We start from the raw sequence: 17,002 nt of genomic DNA, 5'->3' as shown, positions 1-17,002 counted from the left end.
GAACATAAGTGTTACATTGGGAAAACTTCAGAAATTTTTTTTTCTGATTTTTTTACTATGTGTTTTCAATAGAAAAAATAAATGTAGCCATATTGGCAACAAATATTATAACCCCAAAAATGATGTATAATATGTTAGAGTGGACTACTAAACCTAAAAGATATATATGTGTGGAATAGAGACACGGGGACTCAAGGGGATTTAGTTAGAAAAAAAAAGCTTTTGGCCTCAAAGGGATTTAAAAAAAAAAAAAAAAAAGTTACTGCACCTTTGAAATATCTATGTACATGAATTGAATGTCCTGTTGAGAAACTATTCAATGAAATAAAACAATGAATACTGTTAAAAAAAAAAAAAGGAATAGTTTTAAATTGAAATACAAGTATTAATAAGCTTGATTTTTTATAATTAACTTTATAACAGAAAGAAATATTAGAGCACACAATATATACCGGCATTGGTTTCACATAGAGGACCAAGAAGTGTAGTGCCATGGACATGATGATTGCACCCAGAAGCCAGATGTTAAGCCAAGGTGGCATCCTCAGTAGAGACTGGTTCTCAGATAGACTGCAGATATTAAATTGAGATAAGTGAGTTGTGCATTAGCTTATTTTGCAAATTACAGTTAAATTTTGACAACTTGATGTTTCTCCTTGATCTCTGAAAGTACTGGATATTTTCACACAGACTTATACACCTAATAAAAAGAGAGATCGTGGCACAGAATGCTGACTTTGGAAGTTGTGCTTTCTAAAACATTAATGCAAGAGATTACAGTACAGGAATACACAGCTGCTGGTGTAATTTTAACACTACATTTGTCCTTGCACCAAAATATTTCTTGATATCTTACAAAGAAAAATTGTAAAAAATGCAATAATTCTTTTTTCTTTTCTTCTATTCTCTTGTACACTTATTCTTGGGGGCATTTTTGTTCACTGGGAGGTCTAGCATCTTTATTTTTCCCATGATGAAAAATACAAGGCAGATTAAAATCTATTTAGCTGGGGAATAATTTATATTGACTTCGTTTTATCAAAACTTTTATGTCAGCATCATGAAGTACTCAAGGTTCCTTGTATGGTAATATGCAATGTTATTTAAAGAACCACAAAGATATTTGCTATATCAACCAGTGTAATGTCAACTTGCTTTGTTTTTAATGATAATATACCGTTTTGGAAAATAGGTCTTCTGAAACTGAACAGAGTCTAAAAAACGTCCATCCCCTGGCTCTCTGCTAATGGTATGTTAAACTACTGTAACCTTCTTGCCTTATTTAGTAGTTTGAATACACTCTCGTATGACTTACAATTTAAACTTAGCATTTAAACAGCAAACTGTTCTTCCCCAGGTCTCCTACAATATCTTATCATACCCACATAAAAGCAGATTGTAGTTTTAACAACTTTGAACAAGTTTTATGTGGAAAAGGCTTGACCACAACTGTTTTTTTTTTGTTTTTTGTTTAAAATCAAATAGGTCTGTAGCACCCTCCTAGTTAGCTAGGGGGAGCTAGCCAATTGTTTTTTAGTTATAGTGATAGCAGTGACCCAAATTTGACCCTTCTGACTGAGAGGCTCTGCAGATCAGCTCACTGATACCTCCCCCTGTTCTAGAGACTTGGAGACGTCTCTAGAACTCAGTGGGTAGGGGTGAGGAGGAGCTGCCCTACACTCTTGAGGGAGACTGTTTCAACTTAAAGTGACAGGTGCTGGATCCCCCTTGCCCAGGGATTTCCTCCAGATAGCTGGATGAGAAGAGGATTCATCAGGGGTGGTACACTAGGAGAGCTCTCCAAGAAGGACTTTTTGCTGTAAAAAGACTTGTACATAGTTGCCAGCAAGAAGTCCTCAGTTTACAGTTCCCTTGGGCATCCCACACACCCCTTTCCCTATCCAAGTTCAATACCCCTAATAAAACAAAAAAACAAGCTCAAGAACTGTTCACTGTCTCTGGAGTGCAAGTCTGTGGAAAATGCATGTTGCCCGGCTCTGCAGGACTATAGGAGGACCCAAAACGTCATCAACTCCTAATTGGGTAGCACTACAAGTCTAATGTTCATAAAGAAGTAATAAGATAGTTAACATTATTTTAATTAACTATACCTGTATACATGGTCATGACTTACCTGTTGAGGGCATTGCACATCTCAATGGTTACCAGCACAGACAGGGCCATGGTAGTGGGATAGCGAGACTCAAACACTTCACAGTCAATTCCTTCAAACAATGGATTCTCAGAGGTACACTTCATGAAGTGTCTCTATAAAAAAATGTAAGAAAAAGCACCATAAACATCAGAAAGTGGTCTAATAAATGAACTCCAAGGTTTAGGTGGTTGGAGGTGAGTAACTGGTCAATAACATTGGAAAAGGCATATCAGTATCTAGATGCAACTCAAACTGGTTCATTTAAGGGCATGTGATAGTGGGCTTTGGGCTTGTGTCAATAGTATTGGTTTGAGCTGCTTCTGAGATCATCTAGAATTCGCTGACAGGTGCATCTGATCTGCAATTGATCTCCTTCTGACCTGCTTCAAGTGTGTTTCACTAGTTATGTGACCAGTTCAAGTTATGTGACTGGTCTCTTCTCTGGTGACATTTTTCTGCACAAAAATTTTAAAGTGACACTAAACTATATACTTACCCTCTAAAATTAATTCATACATATACACTACTTTATCAACCTGTAAATATTTTCAATAAATAGTTTCATACTGTGTTTATCTGCCTCCTTTTTAATCTCTTCATGAGCACCCAAACCCTGCCTTTTCGCCCGCTTGCTCTCGTTTGTTTGGAATAAGCAGTGCATGTTAGTTGTGGTCATGTGAATTGCTCTATGCACACTATATATTCAAAAGCCTCTTGGCCATCTCAGGAGTAAGCAAGAGATGGTGTATACATTCCCACATACAGTGGGACCTTAGAGAATGAATGTAGTCACTACTGAAAGGAAGTCTAATCACAGGAGCAACAAAAAAAAGGAATTTGGAGGAGGCTGAAAACAGAAGGTACTTTTTTGTTAAGAATATGTACAGTACTTGAATAGAATTTTTGATTATTTATCCAGAGTTTAGTGTCGATTTAACATGTTCCCGCGTGGCCTATAGAGGATTGACGGCTGGGCAGTCCTCTTGTCCCTCTGACTGGGCGTCATATGATGTCCTTTGTATCGCACTGCTCATTACTGACAAACTGTGTCCCTCAGACACAGAGCTTCCCCACTGAAGGAAAGCCGATCATAAATATAAACACACAGCGATCATTCACTGTTCCTGTCTTCTTCTTCTCACACACCGATCCTGTGTGAGGAGGAGAACCCAGGAACAGTGAGTTTAACAGTTAACACTTTCACTACTGTGCACCACACTGCGCCTAATAAAGAGTCCCTGTCAGTGCCATCAGTGGATCTGTCAGTGGAGCCATTAGTGAATCCATCAGTGGATATGTGCAGCCCATCAGTGGATCCATTGGTGGAGCCATTAGTGAACCTGTCAGTGAAGCCAGCAGCGCACCTGTCAGCGCACAGCCAGCAGCGCACCTGTCAGCGCACAGCCAGCAGCGCACCTGTCAGCGCACAGCCAGCAGCGCACCTGTCAGCGCACAGCCAGCAGCGCACCTGTCAGCGCACAGCCAGCAGCGCACCTGTTAGCGCACAGCCAGCAGCGCACCTGTCAGCGCACAGCCAGCAGCGCACCTGTCAGCGCACAGCCAGCAGCGCACCTGTCAGCGCACAGCCAGCAGCGGACCTGTCAGCGCACAGCCAGCAGCGGACCTGTCAGCGCACAGCCAGCAGCGGACCTGTCAGCGCACAGCCAGCAGCGGACCTGTCAGCGCACAGCCAGCAGCGGACCTGTCAGCGCACAGCCAGCAGCGGACCTGTCAGCGCACAGCCAGCAGCGGACCTGTCAGCGCACAGCCAGCAGCGGACCTGTCAGCGCACAGCCAGCAGCGGACCTGTCAGCGCACAGCCAGCAGTGGACCTGTTGGCATACCTGTCAGTGCAGCCCATCAGTGGACCTGTTGGCATACCTGTCAGTGCAGCCCATCAGTGGACCTGTTGGCATACCTGTCAGTGCAGCCCATCAGTGCATTCATCAGTGCAGCCCATTGGAGTATCTGTCACCACAGCCATCATTGATAACTGCCGCCCATCAGCAATGTACCCATCACAGCCACCCATCAGCAGTTTACCCGCCATACAGCCACAATCACCAGAGCTGCAATGTCCAAAAAATTGTTTACTAGTGAGGAGGTGCTCAAAATCCTCGGCATGAAGGATGAGAGCAGTGGGGAGCTCTCACCATCTGATTCCAATTTGGAATACGAGCCATTAAAAAGTAGTGGGGCAGTGACTGAATCGTAGGAGAAAGCAGTCCCTCCTAAAAGGATAAGGCACTCTGAAGAGTAGGCAATCACAAGCAGTGCCATGCCCCCCCCCCCCAATGGTCAATCAGCAGACACCAATGGCGCTAGACCCCAGGGTGAAAGGCCCAGTTCCAGCACTGGAATATCCCAAAAAAACCAGTATTTTAGAGTTTTTGCCATTAAACATGTCCAGTAAAAAAAATTTTTTAAATCTAATTGTCATAAATTTAGGCCAAAATGTATTCTGCGACATGTCTTTGCTTAAAAAAAAAATCCCAATACGTGTAAATTAATTGGTTTACATGAAAGTATATAGTTTACAAATGGCGGTATAGAAAATGGGATTTGTTTTTTCTACTAGTAATGGCGGTGATCAGCAACTTTTAACTAACTGTGGCGTACATTCTGACACTGGGGGAGAACTAACTTGACATCTCCAGTGACACCAATACAATGATCAGTGCTAAAAAAAAAAAAGCACTGACACTGTGCTAATGGCACTGGGCAGGAATGTGAGGGCCAATCAAAGGGTTAACTGTGTGCTGTGTGTGTGTTTTACTAGGGGGCGATGGGTGTGTTCTTCACTGTAAGCACACTGATCGGGATGGCTGTACTGTGCATAGCCATGCCGAGCAGTGTGCTCGAGCTGACAGGAAGGAAGATTGTAAACAAAACAATCTTACTCCCTGTCGGAAATGCTCAGTAATCACCAGGCGCCGGTGGGTAATCACCAGCCGGGACCCGGTGATTATAATTCGCGGCTGCGAATTGCGGCGTGGGTAGGGTGCGCACCCCCTACTCGGAAATGCACAGGTGCTGCCCTGTAGCAGTATATCTGCTATAAGGCAGTCCTTAAGCAGTTAATGAATCCCTTGTCCACTTCACTGGCTGGCTGGGATTCAAGCAATACATTCCCAGTAAAAGGGCCAGGTATGAATGGAAGCTGAACAAGCTCTGTGAAAGAGCTACAGGATATGTGCATGCCTTCCGCATGTACGAAGGCAGACTCCCAGCTTCAGCCCCCTGCATGCCCAACCTACATCGGCACAAGTGGTAAAATTGTCTGGGACCTGGCATTCCCACTGTTCCAAAAAGATTATCATATCTACCTTGATAACTACTATACCAGATGCCCCTTTTCCGGCACCTGTACTGTGAGAAAACCTTAGCCTGCGGTACCACCCAAAAAAAACCAAAGGGCTTCCCACAAAGTTTAGTAACCACAAGGCTACTAAGGGGCTGAAGTAAGTCTGAGAAATGAGGAAGTGTTGGCCATGAAGTGGAGGGATAAGAGAGTTATTACGTCCTGTCCACCATCCACAATGACACCTCGGTGGAAATTCACGGAAGACGCGATCCCATCCAAAAACCTGAATGTATCCACGATTAAAATTAAATTGGCTCAAGGGGAAGGGGGGATTAGATGGTACAGCCCTATTTGTCAACAAGAAAGTCCCTCTTCTGGCATAAAAAAGTTGCAAATTATTGTTTCCATTTGTCCATTTACAATGAGTTTGTCATCTATCAAAAGTCAACAGAAATACTCACCACCTTCCTCAAATATATAGAAACAATTATCACTGCCCTGATCTACCTGCAAGGATCCCCTCCAGAAAACATTTGCTCTGATTGTGTGACCAGGCTTCATGAGCAACATTTTCCAGAAAACATTCCACCAACAGAATCAGGAAGAAGACGCCACAAAAAAAATGTTGGGTATGCAGCAGAAGAGGAGTTAGGAGAGTCACCAGTGTTCATTGTCCCCAATGTCCCTCCCAACCGGGCCTATGCATCGGAGACTGATTCTGAAGTTATCACACATCGCTAAAATATTAGTTCCCCTTATTTTTAACAGCCTGCCATTTCCCAGTTTCTAATATCTGTGCTGATCATTTGCCTGCTGCCTTGATTTACCATGCCTCTACCTTCCACCTTAACTGACCCTGGCCTGTTTACCAACAATGCTTTTGCCTGCCGTTTGGTTTATTTCCAAACCACGTTTCTACTTTCCACCTGCACTGACCTCATCCTGTTAATCGACTATGTTTTTTGTAAGCAGCTTGAACTGATCTTTTGCCCTGCTACTATAGTAGTGGGATGCAAGATAACACAGGGGTCTCACATATATGAGGGGATTCAGGGTAGAGAAAAACTATTTTTGGTTTTCACCAGGTTTTGTAATTCCCGAATCAGGTTCTGTTAGTTCGGAGGTTTTGAAGGGATTGGGTGGGACGAAGCCTCTACTCCTGTGGCCAGATCTTACCTGACAGAGGCCCTAAGCCTGATGTTCCATCCTGCTGCCTGGACCAACACTGTGCTGACCATATCTCTGCCTGCTGCCTGTAATGACCCAGGACTTCCTGCCTGCTGTCTGGACTATTTGTTTGGTTATTGCTGCCTGCTTCCTGAGTTACTGCTCTCCTCTGCACATAACTGCTCTACTGTAACCACAGGTAATCTTCTGTTTACCCTTTGTTTAGCTAGGCTGTGAAAAAGTCTCATGGATGTGGTATTGCCATACTCAGGAGCAGCAGAATGTATTTTGGGTGTAATTCTTGCTATGTCCATGCTGTGTTTTTAGAAATATCTTATAAATTGACAACTTTGTGTAAAAAAATGTTTTCACTTTCTTTCCACATTTCAAAAAACAGTGGAAAAAACATTACACGTTCAAAAGACTCATTATGCCTCACAGAATATATGCTGGGGTGCTTGCTTTCCAAAATGGGGTCATTTTGTTGGCGTTTCCACTACCCTGATGCTCCAGGGCCTTCACAAATGTGATAGTTATGAAATTAGACAATTTATGCCCCCTTGGTTACTGAGCCTCTGTATGTGGCCGGGCTGTGTAAAAGTCTCACATGTGGTATCACCAAACTCAGGACAAGTAGCAGAATGTATTTTGAGGTGTAATTCTTGGTATGTACATGCTATGTGTTAGAAATATCTTATAAATTGACAAATTTGTGGGAAAAAAAAAAAAAAGTGTGTGTTCATGTTCTTTCCACATTTTCCAAAAACTTGTGGAAAAGAATCACAAGTTCAAAAGACTCACTATGCCTCATATAATATACGTTGGGGTGTTTGCTTTCCAAAATTGGGTCATTTTGTGGGTAATCCCATTGTCCTAATGCTTCAGGGCAAAAAATATGATAGGTAGTCAGGAAATTAAAAGTGTAATGTATGCCTCTAGAACGCCTGATGGTGCAACTTGGATCTTGGGCCTCTATATGTGGCCAGGCTGTGAAAAAGTGTCATAAATGTGGTATCGCCATAATCAGGAGGAGTAGCAGAATATGTTTGGCATGTAATTGGAAGTATGCATATGCCATATGTGAGAAATAACTTAATATGCCAATTTTGTGTTAAAAAAAAATCATTTAATTTTCCCAAGAATTGTGGGAAAAAATGACAACTTCAAAAAACTCACCATGCCTCTTACTAAACAGCTTGGACTTGGACTATGTACTTTCCAAAAAGGGGTCATTTGGGGTGTATTTGTACTTTCCTGGCATTTTAGGACCTCAAGAAATGAGATAGGCCGTCAGTACATCTGGTGTGATCAATTTTCAGTGATTGGTACCATAGCTTGTAGACTTTGAGTTATTTTTACCAAAGAAATGTAACAGTATAAATTTTGGCCAAAATTTATGAAGAAAATGTACTTATTTGCAAAATGTTTTAATAGAGACTAAAAAAAAGTGTTTTTTTTTATTTAGCAAAAAATAAAAAATACAGTGGTGATTAAGTACCACCAAAATAAAGCTATATTTCTGTGGGAAAAATGATAAAAGTTTTGTTGGGGCACAGTGTAGCATGACTTTGTAATTGCCATTCAAAGTGCGTGATCACTAAAAGCTGAAAATTGGTCTGGGCAGGAAGGGGGTAAAAGTGACCTGTATTGAAGTAGTTTAGTGGAAAGAAGTTTGACACACAGCAGGCTCCACACTGCAGCCTGCATTAATAAAGTATAATAAAGTAATAAAATTGAAGCAGCAATGTGGAGTGGCTTTGACGTGTATGCCGGAGGGCAAATAGCTGCATCAATTCTCCTCTAAAAATACCCCCTTCAATTGCTATAAAACCGTATCAAACAACTAAGCTTTGTTTCTGCTTTCTTTCAATTAAAGTGTTACTAAACAGTAAAATCAGTCTGTATATGCAGTAAAGCATACTTGTTCTACTCACTGTGGAATTACACACTGTATTGTGTTAAAATGCGGTTTGATCCTGACTTCTCTGGTCCCCCCCTTTTTCCATGCCCCCCTCTTATCTCCTGACAAGACATACCGTGTGGAGTCACTCTGCACATGCTCAGTTTGGTGTGTATTGCTAGAGAGGTTTTTTTTTTTTTGGGGAGAGTGCATGTGATTCGCACAGGGCCAATCAGCGATGTCCAGACAGAGGTCAGGGGTCCTGCATCCTCCTAGAGCAAAATGAAACCGCCTCCTACAAGCTTTAACCAGTGCTCAGCTGGACACTCATAGAAGTCACAAGAAAGCTGATGAGAAAAGGTATTTAGCTTTTAGATATTATTTTAGTGAAAGCTACATATGTTAAAATATTGGAAACAACCTCTAAAACAAGTTTACCCGGTTAAGGATTATATGAGATTTTTTTGATAGGGTTTATATATAAATTAAAACATGGAATTAACTGGCAAGTCAAAATTCTTCTATCTTGGAATTCATTACAGGCACAGGCAACTTATTAATGGGCTCGTACCATCAGGTGATTAGACACTATCAAGCTTTTGAAGACATGCCCCCCCTAGGGCACCTCCCCTGTAATTCTACCCCACTATGTGAGTCTTCAGTGTTGTAGTAAGCAATGTAGAGTAACAAGGAGAGTTTAGAGAGAGTGGCCTGTTTCCTGTACAGTACTTCAAGCTATGGAATTTACAAGTATGTTAAGATTCCTCTGATCTTAATCATACAGTAACAGGACACAGGCAATTCAATCATACACCATGGGATGCTCCCAAACAATGAATACAAGTGTGCGCAACAAACTAGGCAAGTGGAACTGTGCAAAGAGGCCCACGAAACAACAGTAGACAAACACCAAGTTCACAGTGCTGCTGCAAGATCCTTGCAAGTGAAAGCTGCATCCGCAGAAGATTGGATTTCCACCTGTTAAAATTTTGAAAAGCATGAACTGAAGACCAAGTGGCAGCTATATAGACTTGGTGCCCAAAGGCCCAGGATACTCCAACAAATCTGGTGAAGTGGGTGTGTCACATCACAGAAGGAGCTATTCTTTTTGAGCAAAGGCTCTTGCAATCACATTCCTTATTCACTGTGTGGTGCTGCAGCTTTTAGGTACACTCTAATGCAGGGGTGTCCAACTGGCGGCACTCCAGGTGTTGTGAAACTACAAGTTCCATCATGCCTCTGCCTTTGGGAGTCATGCTTGTAACTGTCAATCTTGCAATGCCTCATGGGACTTTTAGTTTGGCAACAGCTGGAGAGCCGCAAGTTTGACACACATGCTCTAATGGTGCTGACATTGTCCAGACAATGCAGAGAAACTTGCTTTGTATGCTTAGGAGCAAGGATGGCAGAACAATGTCCTCACTGATGGAATGCTGAAACCACCTTTGGAAGAAAGGATGGTTTGGAGCATAATACAACATTGCCGTTGAGCAGTATAAGGAAGGGCCACCAATTCGGGGACACATTTTACAGATGGTATAGTAATCAAAAAGGGTACTTTGTTGACAAGAATTTTTAATGGAGTATCCCTGATTGGTTCAAAGAGTGGCATCTACAAGGCAGAGAGCATAAAATTAAGAAGCCAGGAAAGCACAGAGTACTGCAAAGGGGGCATACTCTCCCCGGGGGTATGATTTTCCCTGCCAGATAAATCTAAAAACATTTTCTAGATTGGTAGAATAAAAACATTTTTTGTTCTTGAGTTCAGTTATTTAATTACTATTTCTATGCAAAATCAATTTGACTTACCAGCTGGTAAAATGTCACCTGTGGTCCATCTTCATCATACAGGAACCACCATGTGGCAGCTCCCACAGTGGCCAGACCTACATAAACTGGTACAAAAAGCAAAAATAGAAGACATCCAGAAATATAACAGTATTTTCAGAAATGAGAAAACACACTTTCTACAATAATTAGAACACATTTTAAAATCCAAGCTTCCATGCTACTATGACCAACTACTGTAAATAAGAAACCAGAATAAAGTTGGACACACAACTTTACTTTGTATAAAATACACTATTTCTTCAGAAGACTAAATCAGTCCATAGACTATGCGATTTTCTTTCTTTCCACTATGGGTGGAAGGAAAGAAAATTGCTTGATTTCCCCATCAACACAGTCAGCACTGATGTGGGAATCCGTTCAGCAGTGCTATTGTGTTCTGCCAGTGGGGAGTCTTCCCAGCCAGCAAAATACAATAATTACTGCTAGTGGCTATAGACGCAGTAACCACATGTAAAAAAATCAGGTTGTACTCAAGTCAATCGACATTTGCTGACAGCTCAAAATTGTCATCGCCACACATTTGCTTTAAGATAAAAGATTATGTTTTAAAGATCATCATTAGAACTGAAAAAATATAAAGATCTTCTACAACAAAAGATTAGATTTGACATAAGGTACAGTATTTGTTAGATAATATAGCAAGGTTAACAATTAACCATACATTTTTAAGTCTCTCCTTCCATATGTCAGTATCACATAGATGGAGTAGATGGAAGGAACATTACCTCCAATTGCAAGATATCTAAAGAAAAGCCACCCGCTGATTAGTGGTTCCCTAGGATTGCGGGGTTGCTTATCCATGATGTCCAGGTCAGGGGGGTTAAATCCTAGTGCAGTGGCAGGTAATCCATCTGTTACAAGATTAACCCAGAGCAATTGGACAGGGATTAAGGCTTCTGGCAGGCCAAGGATAGCAGTAAGAAAGATACTAGAGTGAAAAGAATAAAACATAAAGGCAATTAAAACACAAATGGTATTTACTCTTAATAAAAACTTACCACCTTTATTTTAATTTATTTTGTTTCAGCTGGGAAAAAAAAATGTACTTGTGTGATATACAAAGGCAGTGACTGGTGTGATTAAAACTCATAATACAATGCTACTACAGGCAGTCCCGAAGTAATTAACATTCGATTTACAAACGACTCAAATTTACAAACATAGGGAGAAACAAGAAGTGAGAAGAAATCTACCCCTAGGAAGGAAAATTCACTCCTATAGGAGTTATCATTGGAAAAACGGTGTCTCCATTGAAGCTTTATCACCAATCCTTGTTTCCAGGACAACCCAAAAATGTTAAATCCAATTGTTACATGGACAGAAAGTGAAGTGAAATCTTCTGAACAGGGGCACAGACAGCAAAACAAACATTACAGGGGTGTTAACCCTCCCCTATGCTATCCAAAGGTATGTGACCCGGGGACAGCCTGTACCAATATTTCTCCACATGGCTTATCTGAACCACCCAGACCTCCCGGAAACCCCTTCCTCCCTCCCTCCCCCTTCCTGACTATCCTCAACTCCCCCCCCCCCCCCCCCCAAACTATCTCTTGAATGTCATGGACCTAGTAATCTAAGACAAGGGTCAGTGCTCCTGTTGAGGAAAGTTTCCCTGTTACAGGCCTTTCATACATATACACATACACTCACCGGCCACTTTATTAGGTACACCTTGCTAGTGTCGGGTTGGACCCCCTTTTACCTTCAGAACTGCCTTAATTCTCTGTGGCATAGATTCAACAAGGTGTTGGAAACATTCCTTAGAGATTTTGGTCCATATTGACATGAGATGCTGTTGTCTTTCTATCATCTCAAACCAATTTGCCCTTTCTCCTCTGACGTCAACAAAGCATTTTTGTCCACATAACTGCCACTCACTGCATATTTTCTCTTTTTCGGACCATTCTCTGTAAACCCTAGAGATGATTGTGAGTGACAATCCCAGCAGATCTGCAGTTTTTGAAGTGCTCAGACCAGCCTGTCTGGCACCAACAACCATGCCAAATTCAAAGTCACTTAAATCCCCTTTCTTCCCCACTCTGATGCTCGGTTCGAACTTCAACAAGTTGTCCTCACCTTGTCTAGATGCCTAAATGAATTAAGTTGCTGCCCTGTGATCGGCTGATTAGAAATTTGTGTTACCAAGCAATTGAACAAATATACCCAATGAAGTGGCTGGTGATATATCTATCTATCTATCTATCTATATATATATATATATATATATATATATATAAAATTGTACCCCTTTAAAGCTTGTCCCATCAATCTGTTGTTTTATGATGCATTGTAAGTCGAGAAAAAGAATAAAATGTTTTTTGAACAGAAAGTAACTATAACACAGTTTTTACCATGTTATGCTAACAGTAATCATACAAATGTGTCATGTTTATTGTTTTAAAAATCTAATTTTTCAGCTGCTTAGATTTTATCTGTCAAACAAACAATTGTATTGACCTCTGTTGTGTGGATAATGATAAACAACAAAATATAAGCAAAGTATAATTTTTTACTGTGTGGCTGAAGAAAGCAAATGTGTACATTGACTTAAATTTGAAACATGAGTCATTCCTAACTTATTTCTAAAATGTGCCTGCCCATCTTTGCAGGAGATTGGAGGCTGAAAGCAGGCATATCTTGGGGGACATGTTCTTTGCCATGATATTGATATTTTATGTTTGAAGATACCTTTATAACCTACTGGGACAATAAATGGGTTTCCAGCAAAACCAAAAGGTAATCGGATTATTAACAGAAAAAAAAAGTGAAATCGTTATATCTATATGGTTGCATAAATTGTCTTAATAAAATTAAGTGTGTAAAAAAAATAAGTATTCTTTAGGTTAAAAAAAAATGAATAATGAATTATCAGAAGTACCAAAAATCCTACAGAACACTACATTTATGAGTTGGGCATTCATCATGGTAGTGAGGATATCTTACCAGACTACTTCACCAACATTGGAGGAGATCAGGTAGCGAATAAACTGTTTCATGTTATTATAAATGGCTCGGCCTTCCTCCACAGCAGACACAATAGTGGAGAAATTGTCATCAGACAGAACCATCTCTGCAGCCGATTTTGCTACAGCAGTACCAGAACCCATAGCAATGCCAATCTCAGCCTTCTTCAAGGCTGGGGCATCATTTACTCCATCACCAGTCTAAGAGGAAAAAAAGAAATGTAAGTTTTATATACCCAGACACTTAAAATTTCAATGCAAAGTAAAATATACAGTGAATGGCAGAAACTTTACCATTGCAGTAATTTCATAAAAAGACTGAAGATACTCCACAATCTTTGATTTGTGTGCTGGTTCAACACGGGCAAAGCATCGAGCTGTACGACAAGCATCCCTTTGTTTTTCCAGTGGGAGGTCATCAAACTCTCTTCCAGTATATGCCTTGTCTGTTATGTCCTCGGAGTCTGAGAAAATGCCAATCTTTCGGCATATAGCCACAGCTGTGCCCTTGTTGTCACCAGTTATCATCATGACTTTGATGCCAGCTTTTCTACACATCTGAATTGAAGTAGACACCTCTTTGCGGGGAGGATCCAACATTCCAACACATCCAACAAATATCAAATTTGTCTAGAAGAAAAAAAAAAAAATCTTGTTTTACTTAAATTTATTTAACATATACTTACACATGTATAGAGAAAATAAAACCTATTTTGGAAAGATAGGGTTACCTCATAGTTGACGAATTTGTTAGAGTCATCCAGCTGCATGTCTTCTAATTTTGGTGGAATATCCCTTGTAGCAAGTGCAAGGCATCTCAGAGTGTCTATGCCAGTTCCCCAGTCGCGGATCTTGGACATGATCCTCTCTCTTGCTGATGGAGTTAGTGGTAACTTCGTGGAACCCACACGCACATAATTGCAACGCTCAATTAGAGTCTCTGGAGCACCCTACAATTAAATAAGATTGTAGCTTTTAAACAATGCACTTATAATGAAGATTATTTCCAGATCACTGGGCAAAAGAAGGTAACCAAGATGAAAAATTCTAATAGTGCTCTGTAACAGTATCACAGTATCGTACTATGTTAGCCATTGACAAAATTAGAGATTTGGATTTAGCGTGACATACCAGTACAGGCATGTAAAGATGTGAAAACTGCAAACACATAACTACTGACAGTGTAACAATATCAGGTTTGCAAGGCCAATACAGAATACAAGACACATTCTCCTGCAAATTTTCTAATTCAGTATACCGGATCATGGGGGCAAAATACCCAACATGTCACGTTTTTTAGTGAAACTGGACAAACACAATGCCAGTAAATCAAACATATTTGCTGTTAATCACAACAAAACTGACATTCCTGTTGCAACTCACTTCTACAGGAGAGACCACAACTGAAATTATCTCTGTTACCATGCATTTTTAACTGCACGCTGTCAGAGCCGTGTTTGCATTTTTTTGCACACCCAAAACATTATATATTTTCTGAAAGTGGACACCCTAGAGAATATAAGAGTGGTAGTTGGAATTTTTTTATGTCTCATGAGATTACCGCAAAGGTATAGGAAATTAAACATTTCAGAAAAAAAACACTAATTTGGATTTTAGGGCAAACAAACGCAATACATTACCCAAATGTTGGGTAAAATATAAAAGACAAGGTTGCGCCAAGTAAATAGATACCCAACATGCCAAACCTTACATTTGTGTGCGCCTATCAAAACGGCAACAAACTTCAGTATCCTATATTTTCTATAGGCGACACTTCAAAAGCCCCTATAGGTCATCAGTTTAGCGTTACGTAGGAGGTCTTGTGCTAGAATTACTGGCCTCACTCCAGCATGTGCAGCTATATGTAACATGTGTAACAACATGTATAATTCTGTTCGTATGTGCATATGTATATAGGGGGGTGGGGTGGAGGGGGATGTTATGTGCTTGGATGTAACTTTTTGCAATAAAAATTTTTTTTACTTAACTGGTCTTTCTTCAATCACATAGGGGACACAAAGTCCCCATATGTGATCATTTTTAGGTAACAGATTCTCTTTATTAAAACATGCAGGGTCTAGAAGACCCTACATGTCTTCTCCTACCTCCATGCAATGTAATGCAATGCAGACCGCCTTGCAATACACGGTTTCTTGGCTGTGCTAGCCAAGAAAGTGACAGCCGTGACTGAGAAGTGATGTCACACACAAAAAGGGGAGGAGAGCAGACTTTCGTTCGCTCCCCTCTCTCCCCTTCATCCGCTGGCCCCCGCCACGGTACTCCCCGGGCACGCAAATGGGGCCTGGATACATGGCGGGAGCATGTGCGTGTGGGGCCGAGCCACAGGTCTGTATGCGAATGGACAAATGGAGCAGCGGATGCCCCCATAGCAAGATGCTTGCTGTTGGGGCACCTGACAGAAGGGAGGGGCCAGGAGAGCCTGCAGGGGAGCAGAGAATAGGAGGAATAAGGATGCCCTGTGCAAAACTACTGCACACAGCAGGTAAGTATAGACATGTTTGTTATTTTTTCTTAAAAAAAAATAAGCCTATAGAAATCGCTTTAAAGCACTGTCAACCGTTTGCAATAAAATTGCAGATATCTGTTTTGCAAAGCAGTGTGCACTAGCTGACAGGGAGAACTGTTTTGTTTACAAACAGTTCTCCTCCCCGTCGGAGATCCTCGGCAATCACCATGTGCCAGCGAGTAATCACCGGCAGGAACCCAGTGATTGACAGCCGTGGCCACGAATGGCAGCGTGGGTAGGGTGCGTGTGCCCCCTACACGGAAATGCAAACTCACGTATATATACAGTATTTTTGCTATAGGGCGACCGGGAATCTGTTATTGAATTAAATACACATGCAATTTTAATGCCTGGGGTACACACTATATGAAAATCGGATGAACAATCTTCCAATTTCCCACAAAGGTGCGTATCATGATGCAACTGACAATCCCATTAACGAAAATTCTCGAACAACAAAGGAAAATGCTCTTTCTTGTGTACAATTTCTATGTTTGTTGCAACCTTCTTCCAGGTCGTTCTTTGCTTCTGATCATGTGCGATTTTTTCAATTCGATTTTTTATGTTCGATTACTGTGCACATTAGGTGAAAATTGGACGATCAAGAAAAGTATTTTTTTCTGTTCCTTCTAATCTTCCCGTCACTGTGGTCAAAACCGAACATCAATTTGACCCCACTAACAATTAGAAAATCTAACTAATTAATTTGCGTATGGCCAGCATAACTGACAGCAGGTGCAGGTAGCTTCTATCAAGCTACCTGCCTACCACAAGGGAGTCTGTTATGCATAATATTATATTACAATCCTGACTGAAAATCTGCAAGACAGCATTTTAGGTCTTTTTTGTTTCTTTAAATAAAAGTTTTGATCTCTGGAGTCTGATATGTACCAGATTCTAACCTCTAATAGTATATACACAGCTCTTCTGTCTGTTCTGATTTTGTTTAAACTTTGCATATCAAATAAAACTTTTTTTGTTCTTATCTGATTAATTGGAACAATAAATTAAAATAATCGTTAGTTGCAGCCCTACTCAGGAGTATCATGCAGGGTACTGGGCTCAGGAGTGGGTATTGTGCAGGCTGCTGAGGCATGTATCACACAGGCCACAGGGCTCAGGAACGTACAACACA

At 41.0% G+C, this 17,002-nt stretch overlaps 1 protein-coding gene across 3 annotated transcripts in view; it reads right to left on the bottom strand.

Annotated features, from left to right (window-relative positions):
- LOC149461289 (sarcoplasmic/endoplasmic reticulum calcium ATPase 3) overlaps positions 1 to 17,002 on the bottom strand; it is a 232,616-nt gene that overhangs the window by 23,300 nt on the left and 192,314 nt on the right. For all 3 annotated transcript variants that reach the window (XM_089678488.1, XM_089678489.1, XM_089678490.1), the window contains 7 exons: positions 14,072 to 14,290; positions 13,635 to 13,970; positions 13,321 to 13,541; positions 11,103 to 11,305; positions 10,336 to 10,421; positions 2,135 to 2,268; positions 453 to 570 (listed from right to left, as the gene is read on the bottom strand). In XM_089678488.1, coding sequence (XP_089534614.1) covers positions 453 to 570; positions 2,135 to 2,268; positions 10,336 to 10,421; positions 11,103 to 11,305; positions 13,321 to 13,541; positions 13,635 to 13,970; positions 14,072 to 14,290 — 1,317 coding nt within the window. The remainder of the gene's footprint in view (positions 1 to 452; positions 571 to 2,134; positions 2,269 to 10,335; positions 10,422 to 11,102; positions 11,306 to 13,320; positions 13,542 to 13,634; positions 13,971 to 14,071; positions 14,291 to 17,002) is intronic.

This window comes from Staurois parvus, unplaced genomic scaffold (assembly GCF_062004578.1).
Source record: "Staurois parvus isolate SC_StPar_1 unplaced genomic scaffold, SC_StPar_1.0 ptg000206l, whole genome shotgun sequence".
Lineage (NCBI taxonomy): Eukaryota > Metazoa > Chordata > Amphibia > Anura > Ranidae > Staurois > Staurois parvus.
This window is presented reverse-complemented; position numbering and strand designations above follow the sequence as displayed.